Genomic DNA, 20,136 nt, shown 5'->3' with positions numbered 1-20,136 from the left:
CAAAAATATGTTTAATTGCATTGTATATATTGATCTACTATAATTGTTAATAAAAATACTATGTTACTGTATAACTTATCGTTCTTCCAGTTCTTTAAGCAGTTCGTCAAAGTGAGTGATGTACCATTTGGCTTTCTCCTTTACTTGTTTCCTGATTACATTTCCTCCAAATCCAATGAAGCCGTCCTAGCAAAACAGAAATGAATAGGTTCGTATATTAAGCTTTCCACTAATGAAATGGGGATTTTCAGTGTAAATATGTTCAATATTTTAAAAAGAATGAGTTTATCCTCAAAATCTGTAGCAAAAACCCCACAAAAAATTGCCTTTCTGTGTTTGTTGCTGGGATGGATTTCATCAAAAGGCTTGATCTTGCATCCTGGAAGTCAATGGGAACTTTGCCATGGGAGAAGGGTCATTCTCTAATACCATGTGACATTGAGATTGTTCACATCCGAGACTCTACTGAAAAATCTGAGGAAAATTCCTGTGACTTATGCTGCTACTGTACCTTGAACTGACAGTCCAGTAGGAGTTCACAGGCGAATGTTTATGCCCAATACTACAATTATACCTCTGCTGTTTATTTTAACTCCACTCACCTCCTGTGACAGATACCAAATGCAATCATTAACTAATAATGGCTCAAATAATTAACCAAGAACAATCATCGTTTCTAGAGCCTAGACAATTTAGATCAATGAAAATGCAACATTTAAACTTTCACTCTTTGCTGTTTCGTGAGAGATTTAAGGCATTAAACAAATATTAATCTGAAATCACAGTGCACACACTTGCTGCCAAGGTACGCACTGTTAGAATTAAAAATAATAGAATCACACAAGCACTGATGCTTGGAACTAGCATCATGCATGTTCCTTATAACACGGTGCTGATTTTGTGGTATTTAGGGAGCACACCCCAGGCCCACATTAAGGTACGTGCTTCCTGATTCTGACAGAGCAAGAGCATTAGTATTCTAGGAAGGTACTTGACTGTAATGGTAAGTTGCAAGTTAGATCCACACCTGCTGTAAAAAGGCACTTTTTTTTTTAGGTTGTATTTTTAATTCTTTTTTAAATTATTCCTAGTTCTGTGAGAGCTGCCATGTTCAGCAGGTGTCTGCTCCATCCCCATGAGAAGTTATCTCTGGTGCAAGAAAGGATCTTGGTACCCACCCTCTAAGTCATCAGACTAGCACTCTTGCTCTGCTAGTATCAGGCAGCATGTGCACCAGAAGGATGCAGGAGCATGGTTCATAAGCACCATAAATCAGTGGCCCAGATTGGGATCTGGGCACTTGAAGGAATCTGTGTGGAAGCACCATGATACTAACAGGAATCTAAGGCCTGGTCTACACTGGGGTGGAGGGATCAATCTAAGATACGCAACTTCAGCTACGAGAATAGCATAGCTGAAGTCGACTTATCTTAGATAGACTTAGAATCACTTACTTCACGTCCTCATGACACGGGATCGACGGCCGCCACTCCCGCGTCGACTCCACTTCCACCTCTCGCCATGGTGGAGTTCCGGAGTCGATGGCAGAGCGATTGGGGATCGATTTATCGCGTCTACACTAGACACGATAAATCGATGATTGATAGATCGATCACTACTCGCCAATCCGGCGAGTAGTGTAGTCATGGCCTTAGTGTTACTGTGACAAAAGATGTGGCTGGTGTGTGTGTGCGTGCAAGCAATGCTTCTGAAAAAGGTAAACAATACCCAAGAAAGAATTGCAAATCTGGAGGTGCTGGCCACAGTCTAAAAGGCAGGTCGAGTGCTGAACAATATTGTCCAGACCAACTGGAAGGCATTACAGTTGGACTGCTTAGTGGCACTGGAGGGTTTTCAGGAGATTTCTGAGGGAGTGTGCTTGGCTGGCTTCCAAATCTGTTCCAAGCGCAACGTGAAAGAAGGCAAGGAGCTGGGAGTGGGTCAAGGAGCCAAAGGGAGCAGTCGGAAGAGAAGCTTGGGTGGGCTACAGGAAGAGTGATGAGTGTAAGGTGATAACAGGATTATGATGTTTCTTTTCAGGCTTTTGTATTAAGGGCTGGAGAGGCAGGGAGGTGATGACCTCAGCTGCAGGTGTGGGTGTTTGCTGCACCACTTACAAGCAGTAAGATCTGGAGGGCTCTGCCAGCTCGAATGGCACAAAGAAGAGAGAGACGTAATGAGTGTGTGTGTGACCCAGAATGAAAGGGGTACATGAGTGAATGGCCTGATCCCTTGGTCCACCCTGAGGTGATCCCACTGCCTGCTGGCACAGGGAGGTGAATGCCCATCAGTACTTCCCCCCCTCTTGGTGTCAGGCAGGAAATCTGATCTCTGTCACAGCCTTTGCTGCTGCAAATAGCTCACCAGGTACTGTTTCAGAATAGACTGAAAGGCATTAACGATCCCCCGTAAATACTGTATAATGGTCAAACAGATGGTGTCTTGCCATTGATATATATATGAAAGCATTTGTTTAAAAGGGAAATCCAGTTCTTGGATACTCACCGCAGGGGGACATGCCTCCATGTCTGTAGCTCCATCTCCAATCATAACTACCTTCTTAAAGTGAAACTCTTCCTTCAGATGACTGATAACCTTTCCTTTTCCACCTGATTCAGCTGTTGGTTGTGTCTCATCAAACCCTGCATATTCTCCTAAAAACATGTGGGGAGGAGGAGTTAGATACTTGGGCAGCATGTCCAATTGCTTCAGTGGGTTGCAGAGAATCACAAGTACCTAGGAAAGACACCAATGAACTTCTTGAAAATCAAGAGGGATTTTTACTTTGTCTATGGCCTTTTCATTAGGAAATAACTAATTAGGGCCCAATCCCGAAGGCTTTACATGCATAAAGCCCCCACTGAATTAACTGGAAATTAAGCATGCATTAAAAACTGTAGATTTGACCTAAATCACTTTGTGGGTCTTACAGTGCCACAAAGGTGTGAATATTTTCACAGTGTTGGATGCTGAGAAAAGGCAAAAAATTCCACAAATTCACAGATGCATTGGGACAGGTTCTACCCTCGGTTACACTGTCACCATGTAATTCAGGAGTGACCCCATTAAAATCAGTGGCATACACTCAGTGTAAGTAAGAATAATGAACCTCCACTGAGCCCAATTCTGCTCAGCTACACTGGTGTAAAATCCAGAGCAACTCCACTGAAGTCAAGTCCATTGAAGTCAATAGTTACTCTGGATTTACCCCAAAGTCACTGAGAACAGAAGCTAAAAGAACAGAAACTGTGTTTTTATTAATGAGACAGTCTTTAACTTTGACTTGAAATCTTATCAAACCCATAGTAAGAATGTAAAAGAACTTGACTTTCTATGCCTCCACAGCCATGCAAAGGAGCTCCAACATTTGCTTCTTTTTCCTAGTACAGCACGTAGTTTAAAAAAAAATGATTTGATCTTTTATTCTAGACACACAATAGACTGAACCAACTATCATTATTAGTAGGATATTTCCCATGCTTGTTTCTTTACCCTATTGTGTTATGCTGTCTCAGGGAAAATAATGGCTTCCAAAGAACAATTTGTACGGCCAGAAATTGTTTCAATTGGATTTGTTTTGTTTGGAGGAGAGAGGGGAGTTTTGGGAGAAGAAAGAGTTTTGGGAGAGGGGCGGGGGGACAACTTAGTGCTGGAGAAAGTTGCCAGCCTGACAGCACAGCAGTTCGCAGTTTTCCATCCACAGAACAGCCCACCCCCATGAGTTTGATTGGCAGACATCGAGAGAGAGAAAGAAGAGGGGCTCACAATTTCCTTGCCTGGTGCTGTGCCCAAACTGGCATTGAGACGATGCAGGCTGGATGGTTCCGGCAGAGCATGGAATTTGGCTGTAAAGCCACTACTGCAACCCACGCTTCATTTTCTGTCTTACGTCCTGTGACTTTTTAAATGCTTTTAGGTCGCCAAACTGCCTTAACCCTGACCTTTCTAGGGGAGCATGGGCAGTTCAGTTTCCATTCCGCTCTCCTTGGTCTCTCTACTAAGACAGTCAATAAGGGACAATCAGTGCCACTCGTAGTAACAGTATTTATAACGTGGACGCTTGATCACAAGAAACAGGACTGAGAACCATCAACCTCAGTTCAGAGAGGCCATTCATAGAAGCAAAATGATCATATTTCAATGTGTTGATTTTCCATTCAATTCTTAAGCCACCATAGCCCATGATCCTACTTCAGCTTGAAGTGAAATGGTGACCATCAATGTGTAGAAAAAAGAGCCATCCAATCACATCTTACCATTAAAGTAAAACTTCAGCCTATTGGCAAACACGTTTGCTGTTGGAATGTTCACCTGTAAAGCGACATGCTCCACAATGCTCTGAAACCCTCCGGATATTAAGAAGACTTGGATGCCTCGCTGCTGAAGCCTGCTTACCAGCTCCCTTATAGGAAAAGAAAACACAACAACCAGCCCTGAATATCTAGCAAGATCAAGAAGTAACAGAGAGGGAAGGAGGAATCCCAAGTAGATCGTTCATTAACAAAGCTGACTACAATTTGCATTATCCTTCTTTGTTCAGGAACTGGGTTTCAATACCATACTTCAGTGCAGTTTTAGACTTTCCCTTCTTCCTTTGCAGGCTCCCATAGAGTTTGTATGAAAGGAGCTATAACAAATCTGTATTATATTGAGACACAGACTGGCAATTAGTTGCTCAGAAACTAGTGGATCAGGGAACTGATTTTCTTGACATTCAGGTCAATTTTCTTGACATTCAAGTCAATTCAGGTTAGTGGGTAAGTGGGAGGGGTCAGTGGGGTGAGAAGAGGGGGTGGGGGAAATTTGGGACATGCAGGGCTGCAGTGGCCAGAGAAAGAGGCAACTTTCCCCAGCTCCAGGGCTGCAGCTGCCAGGGAGAGACTGCCCTCCTTTCCAGCCTCAGCTCTGTAGCTGCTGTGACAGGGGAGAGACCCCCCCTCCTTCCAAGCCCCAGCTCAGGGGTTGCTGTGGCGGGGAAGAGAGGGCACATCCATTGCATTAGAAAGGTAAGACTACTGATATTAAAATACGAGTTGTGTGCTTTTATTTGTAGAACAAAAAAAATTTAAGTTTTTTTCAATATAGCACTTTTAGCCAAAGCACATTGCAGTAGTTAAATAACAGTACAAACAACATTTGGAAAGATCATTAAGTGGTCCGCCAAGACCCTCAGCAATTTTCAAGTGGTCTGTGGGGAAAAAAAAAATTTGAGACCCACTGATCTAAAGCACAAGCTGTTTTTTTGGATTCACTGACCCTGAGCTGTATCTCTTCCTAGGGAACATTGGACAGCAACAGCCTTCCTATAGAAAAAGGCAATAGCTACAGAAAAGGAATCTCCAAAAGCTGTATTGGAGACAAAAGAATTTCACCCCCCAATCTGTGAGGACAACGGGAGTTGAAGGCACTCAGCACCTGGCAGGATCTGGCCCTAAAACAAAAGACCAACAAGCAGCAAAAGCAAAGCAGCAGAAGTGGTAGGAAGAGAGGAAGGGACAGGAAAGTACAGGATTAAAGCAGAGGAGCGGTGTGAACAGCGAAGCGGAGGGAAAAAGGAAGAGGGTGAGTGTAAATAGAAGAGAATCGTGATTCCAAACAAGGACACAATGTGCCGTTTGTGTTCTTGCCACCCCTACAGAGAGAGCTAATGTGTGTTTCGGTTCAAGGAGAAAATGCTGATGCAATATCTTCTCACAACACTGGTATTATAGAATTAGAGCCTGCTAGGAGGGCAGTTTTCTAATAAGAGCCTTTTTTCAGCCACTCTCTGCTTTGGGGTGGAAAATACCTGTTAGGTTAAAATAAGTTATGCTTACTCTGAGCCCCAGTTTCTTTAAAACTTCATTTGTGACTTTAGTAATGAATTGATAGCCTTGAAGAATGGACTTCTCTAGATGGGCCCAGTCCTGGGATTTGAATGCCCTCACCACTTCACAGGGTCAGATTCTGTATCTCCAGAACACACACACCTAGGGCAACGGCAGTGCAATCAAAGGGCCACACGCCTGACCTAGAAAGACCACTTCTAAAGGTGACGGGATAGATCATGGTCCATAACCATTCAGTCCTTGGCCTGTGTGCTGAGACTGCCAACAAGGATGCCCCTTAGTACCAACCGAGATGGTACTTGCTTTGATGTGGACACTAGTCCACAGAAATGGACTCATCCCACTGTAACATCCCAATTTGAACATCACATACCATGTAAAAGTCAAGCCGGAAAACATTCTGGGCCAGATCCGCAGCTGGTGTAACTCCACTGACTTCACACAGCTATGCTGATTTACACCAACTGAGTGTCTGGCCTTCTGTGGTTTTGGAAGGCTCACTTGAAACACATCTTACCTTATCCCTGGTGTGAGCTGAGGAGGATGTTCTGAAATTAGTTTTTGCACTTGCTCGCAGGAGGGACGTATAAGTCCTAGTCGTGCCGTTAAAGCAGCTTTGAATGTCACAGAGCCTCCCATAGCTCTCCGTGTCCTAAATTGAGATCCAAACAAATCCGTGCAAATCAATTACACTCGATAGAAGATGATTTGTCACAAAGACTTTTAACAGAAGAGGAATTATTCATACTATAACGGGGTTCAAAAGGGAGCTACATAGATTCTTGGAAGATAGGTCCATCAATGGCTATTAGCCAGGATGGGCAGGAATGGTGTCCCTAGCCTCTGTTTGCCAGAAGCTGGGATTGGGAGACAGGGCATGGATCACTTGATGATAACCTGTCTGTTCATTCCCTTTGGTGCACCTGCCATTGGCCACTGTCAGAGGACAGGATACTGGGCTTGATGGACCTCTGATCTGACCCAGTATGGCCGCTTGTATGTTCTTAAGTGCCATTAGTTCTAGGCTCTGCTGTGTCCACATTCTGAAAAGGTATGATCTGATGAGCTGAGAAATTTGCATGATATTTAGGAACTGCTGCCAGATTTCAAATCCCCCTCCAAAAATTTTGGGGCAGTTCAGATCCACCTCTAGTTACAATGGAGCAAAGAGGGACAGCACTCTAACATGGCAGGTTGAAGTTACCTGACCGATATTACTGGGCAAAATACAGAAGATGGGCAGCAAAGAGCTTTAAAAAGAGGTGGAGCTGAACTGATGATGGATGACTACTTGTTAGCAACTCATCAAGTCTGAGGTTTGTAAGGTATTTATTTACAGCATTCACAAACAGACACTTTCCCCAAGCTCAGTGGAAGAGGATCATTGATACTTCTAAAGATAAATGCTGTGATTTAGGAGGACCATGAAGCAAAGCAGATACGTAGCCCTGACAGGGAACCCCATCATGCTGTACATGAGCATGGCTGAACCAGCTGACAAAATCTTTTATTTCTCCATATCGGACCAGCATTCCTTAAGTAAGGGCCTGATTCGTCTCCCTATGAAGTTAATGGGAGTTTGGCTATTGGCAGCAATGGGAGCAAGATCAGGCCTCCGAATGGCCCAAAATGTATTTTCTTTCTTTCACAAAAAAGAGGGACCAAGCTGTGCTACTGTTTTCCAAAGTTTAACTAAAAGCCCCTTAACAAAGTAGGGGCCTGGTGTTCATTGGACAGATGCTCATTGATTTGAATGAACATTGGCTCAGGCCCCGTATATCCACAATTCCAAAATGTAAGTTAGTCCAGTATTCATTGATGCTATTTATTATTACTATGATCCTCTTTAACCTATTTGTCCCTGATGTAATTCCACTGGCCAGGGATGAAGCTGAGCCATTATTACTATTGATTGCTATGCACATGAAATAAATAACCAAATAGTGTACATACATTTCTGCCACAGCATCCCCAACTCCACAGAACTTTGCCAGCTCATCAATTCCTTCTTCCTTGATGACTGTACTATCCACATCAAAGCACACTGCATCGGCATTGCGGAAGATTTCCTTCAGCTCCAGGAGGGAGGCCATCCTTCTGGGAACCTTCCTGCTGCAAGAGAAGAGGAGAAGTTCTTTCTGCCGGTCACTGCACTGCACTCTGTTTTGAGCCATCTAAGAAACTGATCTGTCATCTGCCAGCTAGTGCTGAATGCAGCCGTGTAGCCAGTCCTTATTAATGAGAGTGGGCAGTGGTGAAGACCTGGCTCATTCGCTGATTTGCTCTCTGTGGTGCCTGCTGGCTGATGTTCAGTCTGAGTTCAAGGCTGGAGTTGGGCAGTGGAGATTTGGCTCAGCTATTGATTCGCTCTTTGCAGTGGCTGCCAGTTGATGCTCCAATGGGGCTCAAGCTTATAGTTGTTGCATTAAATGTCAGTACTATCTGAATCCAACTCTCCTGCAGTGATTGACATTAAATTCCAGCTCACCCTCTCAGGTCTAAGGAAACAAGACTTCTCACCCCAAGGACTTGTAGAAGGACATAGGATCAGACCCTGGTCCATCTAAGCCTGTGCCAAATACTTGAGGGATAGTGCAAGAAATCCCATCAAGGACAGTTAGGGATTAATCTGCCCAGAGGTGAAGTTTCTGCCTAAGCCCAGCAGACAGTAAACATAATTCTTTTATAAGTCCTACTATCCTCCTGGTCTCAGTGAAGTTGACCCAGGACATCAGTCACAATGTCATAACACAACAACCTTTTCCCCAGAGGACTATGTTTAAAATTAGAAGTTGAAAGTGTCACTCAGCTGGACAGTCAGGGTGCATAATTACTGCTGAAATAAAATAGCTTTCCCTTTCTTTTGTATCTGTTTACTTGGCTGTGTTGGGCACAGATAATTCTGTAGATCAGAAACACAGGATTTACAGTTGGATATTAAACAGCATGAGTATACTTTCCTGCTATCCCACGAATCATCTTGTGCTTTTTCTCTTTATAGGCAAATCCAAGGTGTAATTCCATATTTAGCAATCTGTTTGTATTTGGGAGAAATACTCAGTGCTACAGCTTTATACCTACCCTCATACCCCAGATGTTTTTGTTTGGCTGGTTTGTTTTGGGGTTGATTTGTTTCCTAATCACCAATACTTTCTACTATACATCCCTGCATGTGATTAACCTGAATCTTCCTTGTTCTTCCATCTGGTGTCATGTCACACAGCTTCATCTTTTCTTTTCATCACACTAAACTATATGCAGATTCCTTTGCCTCTTGTGTATTCATCTATAATTTGATGGCAAGATGCCCTACAGCTACTTACAGAGGACCTGGCTGGTTCCCACAGAGAACATATTACTTGTCCTTTTAAAACACACTTCTTACACTTGGGCTCCTAACTGTTGCCGGTGGAGATGGGACCCTGATCATCACATATCCAGCTCTGTAAGGGCACCTTTAAAGTAAGAGACGTTTTGATTTTGTAAGAAAGCGCTTGGCTCTGGGAATGGTTAAAACAGCTGCCAGTGGATGCCGTGGGATAAGTGTTTTAATTTTTCCAGGATAGTCTCCCCACCTCTGCCCAATATATATATCAGAACACTCACGGTCAACTTCTTTGCCACCTTGCCTGCAAATATACCTGCTTGTGGCATGATCCTGGTAAATGTCACAAGTTAAGAAGGATTGAACTGATTCAGTATTTGGATGAGAGACCTCTAGAGACAGTAGGTGGTAGGATTGATAAAAGCTGAGAGACAGCAGTGCTGAATAGTTAAAGCAGGGGATTAGGAGTCAGGAAACCTTAGTCAGCTTATTATTTCCCATGCTGCCAGTGCACCTGTGTGTGACATTTAATAAGTCTCTTCATCTTTCTGTGTCTCAGGGCTTGCTTATAAAGAGTTAGTGCTTGGCAAGCGGGGATGTACTACAGTGCACTAGCGTGCTGCAAACTAACTGGCTGTGTGGACTCTGTCGCCATGCACTAGAAGTTCCATAGTGTGCTTTGACCTATTGCTGTTTCAAACTCTCAATATAGACATGGCCTCAGTTCCCCAGTCTATAAAATGGGGATAATACTATTTGCCCACCTTTGGGTAGGCTACACATAGTTGAGATGTTCAGAAGGAAAGCTGCTATTTAAGTCCATCCTATTGTTATTGAGCTAAATCCTGAAGTTCTCACTCATTTATTACTCACTCCTCTCTTGGACAAAACTCCCAGGAGAGTGATACGAAATTTATCTGAGGACTAATTAAAAACCAAGTAAGAACTTAGGGACAAATTCAGCAGTCCTTAATTGAGCAAAACTTCCATTGACTTTAACACGCTCTTCATGCTCTAGCTCCACATTATTATACTTTACCATTAGTATAACCACAGTACCTAGGGACCTCAGTCATGGACAGGACCCCACTTTGCAAGGACTCTGACTCAGAAATAAAAGCGTCTGATGAGACATAAAGAATGAGGTCCTGCTCGCTTATCCGTCCCAAGATCTTTTCCATGTGAAAGAGGCATTAAGCCCAGTCATGTGGCAGAATTCCCATTTGAGTACTTGCATCCACCCTAGCTACATTCCCAATACATTTTCAATTGGTTGAGTTATTCTTCACTTCCTGTCCTTATGGAGCTCTGACTGACCATTTCTCCATGGCAGGGGTGGGCAAACTACGGCCCAGGGGCCGTATCTGGCCCTTCAGACGTTTTAATCCGGCCCTCGAGCTCCCGTCGCGAGTGGGGTTGGGGGCTTACCCTGCTCTGGCTCTCCAGCCAAGGAGTGGGGTTGAGGGCTTGCCCCACTCTGCCCGTGCCTTGGCTCCGCATGGTTCCTGGAAGCAGCAGCATGTCCTTCCTCTGCCTCCTATGAGTAGGGGCAGCCAGGGGGCTCCGCGCGCTGCCCCCGCACCAAGCACCACCCCTGCAGCTCCCATTGGCTGGGAACCACGGCCAGTGGGAGCTGCAGCGGCAGTGCCTGCATACAGGGCAACATGCAGAGCCGCCTGGCTGCGCCTCCATGTAGGAGCCAGAGGGGGGATATGCTGCTGCTTCTGGGAGCTGCTTGAGGTAAGTGCCCACCAGAGCCTGCACCCCAACCCCCTTCTGCACCCCAACACCCTGCCCCAGCCCTGATCCCTCTCCCGCCCTCTGAACCCCTTGGTTCCAGCCCGGAGCACCCTCCTGCACCCCCAGCCAGAGCCCTCACCTCCCCCCCTGCACCCCAAACTCCTGTCCCAGCCCAGAGCCCCCTCCCGCACCCTGAACTCCTCATTTCTGGCCCCACCCCAAAGCCCGCACCCCCTCCCACACCCCAACCCCAATTTCCTGAGCATTCATGGCCCACCATACAATTTCCATACCCAGATGTGGCCCTCGGGCCAAAAAGTTTGCCCACCCCTGCTCCACAGCTGTGTGTGTAAACTGTTACCTCATGTATTGGCATTTGTCTCAGTGAGATTCCTTGGAGCAGGGTCCTTGTGTTTTGTAAAACATGCGGGTTTATGGCACTCTGCCCTGCCAGTGGATGAATGACTGTATATACCCCGTGGAAAGAGCTTTGAGAACCTTTGGGGTGAAAGGGTCTATGAACAATTATTGTAATAACTGAAAACATACGTACTATACACACAGTCATCAAAGAGACTGACTTGGTCTTGTAAATGTTCATGTAGTACACAACTAACCGAATAAATAGGAATGCTCCAGTCCTTCGTTATGAGACAGAAGACAACAGCCAAAGATGCCACATCGAACAGGTGGAATAAAGCTTGTGGCTGAGAACAGGTAACTCCTTATCTGTAAACGCTCGTGTGTATTTAGCAGGACGCTATCAGCACGGAGTATGAAATATCACCACGAGAGGCAGAGACAGAGATTTAGCTGGCAAAAAACACCTATGAAAAATAAAACTCTACTAAGGCACCTGTGAAATAGTAGTATGTGCGACATATAGTCTATCTACCTGGTTTAGGGGTTTGTGTGGCACACTCCACAAGAACCAGATTTTGACTTCTGCTGTGCACTCACACAGGGATATAAAGGGATGTAAGGAGTCCCCTTACCCTCCTGCACTTACCTGTACCACAGGTAGGAGTGTGAGGAGCATGGGCAGCTGCTGCAGGGCTGCTATTCCCCTCCCACGCAGGTGGGCTGGGAGTGGGTAGGTAGGGCAGAGGGAGTGGGCAGAGCTCTGGCTCAGCCTCCACAATGTTCCAGAAGGCACAGCTGAGCCAGTGTGGAGAGCAAGTAACCTGTGCCAAGAAAATGGCTGGTGCTGCCTTCTTCTCTCAGGGAACTAGGAGGAAGCAGGGACTGGAGTCTGACTCTGAAATAATGCAGCTACGCGCTGCCCCTCACTCAGGGCAGATTGTAAACTTCAGTCTACCCCCAACACTTAGCCTACAAGCTCTCTGGAGTGGGGATATCATCATGTACTTTTCTGTGATGCACCCCTTACACTTATGCAATTGCATAAAGAACACATAATATAATAACATTACACGGTCACTGCATGCAAAAGAAACTTAGTGCTACGACATAGCTATAGAAATAAACCATAAACCGCCCTGCAATACCTACAGCTTGGTACTAAGCTAAGGTTTCTCAGTGGGTGGGTATGTGACTGAATTCCAGCTTTACATTGCATCAGCCTTAACTTGCAATTGACTCCATATCTGCCTGGTCATGCCGTTACTGGAATTTTTTGCTCTGACTTTGGGGCAGAGTTGGAGAACCATGTGTTGTGACATGTGATTGAGCAAGGGAATTGAAAAGAGCATGTACTGACATTTTTGGGAGAGCATTTGGTTAAAATCCAGTCTGCAGAAAATTATGAAGTCTGTCAAGAATTCAACCCTGGCTATAGATGCCGGTTTTAAAGTTTGCTCTACCGGACAAACATATTGCCTCAGAGTGGCATGACATTTGTGTCATGATGTCCCAGTGCTGATCTATCCGTATGCAAAGTTATCATGTTGCATCGTGAGAATGTGAGGTTGCATTGCATGTCATCCTGTGGTGATACACCACTGCCATGTGAAGATGTAGTGCTAGCCTGAAATATATTTCAGGCTATGCCTCCTCAAAATCTGATGTATCCTGTGAAAACTGGGATAGGCAGAAACCCTAATCATGGGCACCAACTGGGTTCTGCCTATCCCTGGGCTCAGCGCTTCCAGTTTGCTCCCTTTCCTGGACATTCCCTGCTGTGATGTAGCCATTGCTGCTGACTCTGATGGACTGGGATATAGGATGGAGAGAAAAAACACTGATGCCAGCTGTGAAGCCACTACTGAGACCAACACTTCCTTCTCTTTATTACATGCAGTGACTCTTTGGAAAGTACTTTAAGGCCATGCTTTGTGGAAGGAGATGCTTAGGTGGCGTGATCTTGATCCCCGAGGAGAATCCGGGCTTGATGTGTAAAACAGAGCAGATGTTTCTGATCTCCTTTGGCCTGCAATCTGCAAAATAGCTGGAAAATCATCCCACCCCACACTACAGCTAGGATTTTGAGTCATGGGCTAATTGTTGGGGGCATTTGGGGCTTCTGATCAAAAAGGTGATGATGGAGGCTTTGTGGGGTGGGGCAGCTGGTGCAGAGCATGCTTGGGGTAGGGAGGCTGGTGCTACTGCAATGAGGGGCTCGTATGTCGGTACAGCCAGTGCTGCCTGAGTTGGTGAGGGTTGATACACCTCAGGTGAACTGGGGTTCTTCCTTTTTTGTCCTTCATGCCTGCACAGCTCAAGGGGTCGCCTCAGCTCTAGGGTTAGGAAGCATCATTCCAAGGGGCTTGGACAGAGTCTTGAAGACAGAGTCTTGAAGCCATTTCCCTAGCCCTGGAACTGACAGTAACAGGGGAGCGGGTAGACCACCGAGCTGTCCTGTGACTGGTACCGGACAATAGGGGTCGGGGTGGGGGCAGAGGGAGCAGTCACAGCGTCAGCCCAAACTCCCACTGGGCCCTCCTGACCCCATGATTTTGCCACACCAACCAAGCACCCCCGGGGACCCACTTGTGGGTCACACCCCACCCATTAAGGACCTCTTCAAACAGAGCATAAACGCATAGAAGTGGGGAAGGAAGACACAGGAGGAAGTAGACAGAGGTGATCTCTAATCTGACTTTTCTTCAGGGCTGAAAGCAATGCCCTGCACCTTTTTCTCTGGCAGTTCCTCAAATGAGGTGGAGTATAACGATTATGAGCACAGCCAGCACAAGCAAGGAGTTGCTAGGTTAGTCACAAGCAGGTGTTGTTTGGAAACAGATAAGCATAAAGACCAGGACATTGTGCAGACGTGTGGTGTATAAGATCTCAAAAGGAGTGGAAGGAGAACTGAAAACCTTTGTCAAACTTCCAAGTAGAAGACATGAGGAACTATCGTGTGTCTGGCTTTACTCCAGAGACCCACGGTCCAAGAGGTTATGTAAGCTTCTAAGGCTGACAAAGACCAGTTGCACTGAGAAAAAGAGAATCTACTAGCATAGATGCACTGAGGTTTGTGCAATATAGACAGAAAAGGATGAATTCCCACAACTAAGATCAGTTAGGCCTATCTCCATGTGAAAGATGCAGGTACATCAAATTGGAAAAGCCTGCCTCCTTCCAGCACAATAACTCCTCGCTTAATGTCGTCCTGGTTAACATTGTTTCGTTGTTATGTTGCTGATCAATCACAGAACATGCTTTTTAAAGTTGCGCAGTGCTCCCTTATCACATTGTTTGGCAGCTGCCTGCTTTGTCCACTGCTTGCAGGTAGAGCAGCCCGTTGGAGCGAGCTGGTGGGGGCTTGGAACCAGGGTGGGCTGGCAGCCCCCCATCAGCTCCCCTAAGCTCCCTGTGCAGCAGTGGCCGAGCAGGCTATCAATTGCCTGGCAGTTCAGGTGTCCCTCCCCGCACTGCCATGTGCTGCTCCTGCCCTCTGCCTTGGAGCTGCTCCCTGAGCCTCCTGCTTGCTGTGCAGGGGGTGGGGGGAAGAGGGGTGCCAATGTCAGGGTGTCCCCTTCCCCCTGCTCATGCACCCCATCTCCACAGAACACGGGATGGGGGGGACATGACAGGGCTCAGGAAGGAGGGAGCTTGCTTGCAGCAGCTGCTGTCTCAACTTGCTGATCTACTTAAAAAGGCAGTGTACTTAGAGTGGAGTCAGCGTACTTAAAGGGACAATGCGCGTCTCTCTCTCTCTCACACACACATACAAACACACAGTGTGTGTGTCTCTGTCTAACACACACATGCACACACACACACCCCAGCACTTTGGAAAGTAGAGGAAGTGGTGTGCTCCAGTGGGATAGCATGGGTTTCAGTTTCCCATGTTTGCAGCCTCTGCCCTGCTGTGTCTCCTCCCTCCATTTGTGCTGCCTTGTCGAGTGTGAGGCTACATTAACAACAATGTGTTAATCCTTGAGGGCTCAGCTGAGCGCTAGTTCATAATTTAGCAGTAAGGTATTTCCTGGGAAATATCCCACCCTCTGACTCCACCACCTCAACCATGCTTCACAATCATCATTGCTGTGTACAGTATTAAATTGTTTGTTTAAAACTTATACTGTGTGTGTATATCTATATACGTATGTCTTTGTCTGGCAAAAAAAATTCCCTGGAATGTAACCCCCATCCCATTTACATTAATTCTTATGGGGAAATTGGATTCACTTAACATCGTTTCGCTTAAAGTAGCATTTTTCAGGAACATAACTACAATGTTAAGTGAGGAGTTCCTGCATTTGACTTCTGGAAGGCAGGCTAGATTTCTGACTCTGTCATTTCACCTTTGGAAAGGTTCCACACAGCAAGCATTCATACAAGTCTGATAAGTGAATGGAAGAAGGTGGACAAAAAGGTGAACGAAGAAAATGGGAAAGAGGAGAAGCTGGGGAAAAGGAGAGATCAGAGAAGATTTAAGAGAAGAGAGTGAAGGTTCAGAAGAGCAAAGTAGCACAGCTGGGGGAAAGGAAAGATAACGAAGAAGAACAAAGAGGAACAAAGAAGGCAGTGGCAAGGAAGGGAAAGTAGATCTTTCTACAACCATCTGGATTTGCCAGGACACCCAGAAGCAGCCCTGGCACATCCACAGTTTATAGATGAGTTTTGTTACATAACCTAGAGGTGATGGAGCCAGTGGATTAGGATTAGGAGTTATGCAGTGCCAAATGTTACTGTTTAAAGAAAACAATTGAAATATTTCCAGTTTTCCGACCCTTTGAGGAAGAATGTTTTGTACATTATGAAAAGCAAGAAGTCTGATAAATTATACTTTAAGAGGGAAAAGGGAATGATGTTTAGAAGCCACGTGGTTTTCTGGCTGCATTTATTTCTAGCCTGATGTAACTAGGTATTGATTTGCCTAGTGAGATCAGAAAATCAACATCCCAATCTCACTTCACTTGTTATCATATGTTAGTTTTCAGAAGTGCTATCCATCCCCATCCACATTGTCACTTTTTGTTGCATTTACACTTGTTGTCATAAAAAACTGAAGATCAGCTCAACCTTAGTGAAATAGTTACCAAAAGTACCTCCTTAAACAGATCATTAGGGCTGTGGTGTACATCACAAACAGTATCTGGTGTCTCCCACTCTCCCACCCCCCTTCCTTTTCAGTGAAACTGTAAACGCCTTATCAATAGTAATGGACCGCACAAGAGGCCCGATTTTAATCTCACTTACACTGGTTTAACCCTCGTGTAATATCAATTACTTCAAAAGTTACTCCTTGTTTACACCTGTGTATATGAGAACAGAATCAATCCTGAAATATTACTATATTCACGTGGCAGAACTGAACCCTGGTTTGTTGCACAGATGTGAAATTAACTCTTACTATATTAAATTGTTTCTAGTGTACTAAAGAGAAATGAGAGTCAGGAGTAATGGGTTCTAGTCTCAACTCTGCCACTTACTGTGGGTCTTGATCCAGCTCTCACTGAAGTTAATGGGAGTCTTTCCATTGACTTCAGCTGGTGCCGGATTGGGTTGCATGTTAGGATGAGGCAAATTACTTAATCTCTCTGTGCCTCAATTCCCCTATCTGTAAAATGGGAATATAAATACCTACCTCACAAGGTTGTTGCGAGGCTTAATTCACAATGCTAGAAAAGCACTTTGAGCTTTTCAGATGAAAGGAGCTATATTTGAGCAAATTATTATTAGCAGTAATTACATTAAAAGACCAAATAATAATACTCATTAAAAATAATAGAGCTTGGGAGTCCTAAGGAGTTTTTGGTGCACAAGGACTAAAGGATTCAGGTCCTGGTATCACTGAGCGTGGTTCAACATGTTGATTTTCAGTTCAGCTTTTAAAGGAAGCAATGTAAATAAATATTTGCATTTTGAATCAACAGATGGGTTACTTGCAACTGTCAGTTGACATCTAACAGCAATGCACCAGGGTAAATTGCTTTAAATATTTTATAAAAAATAGATGAGGAAAAGGCAAAGGAGACCAAATGATATACCCATAAATATAGGACCCCTTTCAGCTTTTTGGGTAGTGCTTTCTTCTGGTAAAGTGATGATGATTCCCCTCTATAGGATTGCATCATTCATTTATACTCTTGTTGCAAACCAGCACCTCACTGTCACTGCATCTGGTGTGAGAACACAGTCATACCAACAACAAGAAATACCCGGAAGGTTCTGAAAACTAAGTCCATCACATACTGTCTGGAATAGAAAACAAATTGGGAGCAAGATGGATATGAGGTTTCAGAGAGACATCCCCTTTTAAACAGAGAAAAAAAAAGTCCTTGTGACTTACAGTATTGTACTGCCCGTGGCTGCTGTTGCTGCTGCTGGAAACCTCCTGGTTGTGCAGGAAAAGAAATGATAAGCTGGGACCTTTGGTCATATATATACAAAGGCACGAGCTGATCAGGAAGAAAGGTGCATTTTCTAAATAGCTCTTTATAATCTGCTGAGTAAGCACGGCTAGTTTTTTTTTAATCTTTACATGCATGAAACTAGAGGTGTTCAGCTGTTTGCTGTCAGGCTTAGGAAAGAGAGGTGCAATCCTGCCCCCTTTGGAGGAGGAGCGCCTATAGCCCAGCCCTGCTAGCTCCCTGGTTGGCTAAGGATGTACTGGCAGAGAGAGCATTGCAAGGAGAGGTGGAGAGTTTGCTCGTTTCATATGTCACTCTGTGCCACAGAAATTTATCAGGGTTCTGAAGCCTCAGCAAAATGAAACAAAAGAGCTTGGCACAAAAACACAAAGAGGTGGGTGTAGGGATGTTAGGGGCCGTGGTCCAGGATTACTATTCCTAGTAATGCAGAGGCAAGGGATACGGTTACAAAGACTATCCCCAGAACTAAGGATAACTCAGTGTTTATATTTGTAACAGAAGAATTCTTAGTCAGTGGAGCTAAGCTGATTTACACCAGCTGAGGATCTGACCCCTTAAATTATCCAGCTTGGAGCTGAGGAATAGCTCCATTCTCACGTGAATTGAGAGACACATGGTACCAAAGAGATGTAAGAAGTATTGGCCTATTTAAAGATTAATGTAGCTCCCTTCTACGCGTGGGCTTTCACTAAATTAGCATGGCCAGTTCAAGCACAGTTCAGATGAACTTGCTTTAAACAGGGTTTGACAGGCCAATGTAGATAGCTCTGATACATATTACACATGAATATGGAAACATAGGAAGGAATTTTGAGGTACCTGTGGAGATTTGGGGACAGATCCTCAGCTGATGTAAACTGATGTAGCTGTGTTGGGATCTGGCCCATTTTGCCAGGCATTCTGTAAGCCAAAATTGCCAGTGATTATTGTCCTGAATAAAAAAGCTACCTTCTCATTTTTAAAAAGGGATGCATTTTAGTGAAAGGTAACTCTAAGCACTGAGAAATTGAATAACTGAAGTCAATGGGATTACTCGCAATCTTATAGTTAAACACATGCCTAGGTGCTTTACTATATCAAGACCAGGAGGCTGTTCAGCATCTTGCAAGATCAAGCCTCAACTTTTACAGCAATATAAATTTGGAGTGGCTCTATTTAAATCAGTGTGATGACTCCAAATTTACACTATTTTAAACAAATGTAGAAGATAGTGTACAGTCTTTTATACTGGTACTCCTGTGCATTTTTGATTAGGGACTGAAATTATAGTGGTTTCCAAAATTAGAGGGCGGATTTCTTTTTATGAATAATCTGGATTGTTAGTAGAGCTGTGTGGAAACTGGAATTTCCATTTGTGGGAAATTGCATGATTTCAAAATCAGTTTTTGTTCTGAATTGGAAAGAAACATTGAATTTCCAAATTTCCTGCAAAATGACATTTTCAACAAATTTTGATTTAGGTCACTGTAAACATTTTGTTTAGCTAAAATGTAAACATTTTATTTCTATTTTAACTTTTTAAAATGTTATATTATAGTGTATAATGTAATCTAAAATACATTTTGAAACAAAGTTGTTTTTAAATGAAAAATCAAAGTGTGCCATTCAGATAAGGTTGAAATGCTTCATTTCGAAGCTGAGGGTGTGAGGGGAGTTCATTAAATTTTGTCAAAATTGACATGTTCCTGCAGAATGTTTCAATTTGGATTAATCAACATTTTCCAGTGGAAAAATATTCCATCAGAAAATTTTGGACTAGCTCTACTTGTAACCATTAGTTAGGGAGCTTCAGGCAGCCAACCGAAAACTGCCATCTCTCCTTTTAAGTTGGTTGTTATATTCAAAGGCAGGAAAGCTGTTGTGGCTGATATAGCTCCATTTATTCACTTCTTGATGGGCAGTCTTGTGACTGGCATCCGTATGAAAAGATTGTCAAGAGCCAGTCAGTACAACAGTCACAGTTCATGCATCAGCTGTTTTGCAATTCTGGCAACCTTATTCCTCCGATTTATGTGGATTAATTAAAGTCACAAGCTTTACTGGTGCCTCCTTCTATGTCATCCTTGTCGTTTCAAATATTAACAATATTTAAATAATCAGTGGTCAATATGAGCATCTATGTGTAGCTTCTTGTGTCAGAGTACTCCTATGGCAGGACCCCCTATTGGAGTGACACTGACGTCTCTAATGTCTATTCTGATTCTGTTTATTAGTTTTATCTTTGTCAGGACATTGTGTTTTTAAACAGGCTTAGAAATAGTTTATTTTAACATGGGTTAATCACAGTTTGATGCTGGACAAATTGAATCAGATAAAGACTAGAGAAAATGGTTCCTACTCAGAAACCCAATGGCAGTTTTTCCTGAGTAAGGACTGCATAATTTGGCCGACAGAATTCTTATTGCATATGTCAAGTAGAAATATCCCCCCTTTGGTTTCTATAGATTTAGTTGGGTTTAAT

At 44.1% G+C, this 20,136-nt stretch overlaps 1 protein-coding gene across 5 annotated transcripts in view; it reads right to left on the bottom strand.

The window, feature by feature from the left end:
* PSPH (phosphoserine phosphatase) overlaps nt 1-20,136 on the bottom strand; it is a 23,932-nt gene continuing 3,796 nt past the window's right edge. Inside the window, exons 1-7 of one of the 5 annotated variants that reach the window (XM_073315785.1) lie at nt 17,594-17,850; nt 11,511-11,720; nt 7,782-7,940; nt 6,346-6,480; nt 4,257-4,402; nt 2,506-2,654; nt 1-186 (exon numbers count right to left, since the gene is read on the bottom strand). In XM_073315785.1, the coding sequence (XP_073171886.1) occupies nt 76-186; nt 2,506-2,654; nt 4,257-4,402; nt 6,346-6,480; nt 7,782-7,921 (681 nt within the window). In that variant the 5' untranslated portion in view covers nt 7,922-7,940; nt 11,511-11,720; nt 17,594-17,850 and the 3' untranslated portion in view covers nt 1-75. Of the gene's footprint in view, nt 187-2,505; nt 2,655-4,256; nt 4,403-6,345; nt 6,481-7,781; nt 7,941-11,510; nt 11,721-17,593; nt 17,851-20,136 lie in introns of those variants that run through there. The other 4 variants (XM_073315787.1, XM_073315783.1, XM_073315784.1 and 1 more) reach the window with 4 other exon arrangements.

The sequence above is a fragment of the Lepidochelys kempii genome, chromosome 17 (assembly GCF_965140285.1).
Source record: "Lepidochelys kempii isolate rLepKem1 chromosome 17, rLepKem1.hap1, whole genome shotgun sequence".
Lineage (NCBI taxonomy): Eukaryota > Metazoa > Chordata > Testudines > Cheloniidae > Lepidochelys > Lepidochelys kempii.
This window is presented reverse-complemented; position numbering and strand designations above follow the sequence as displayed.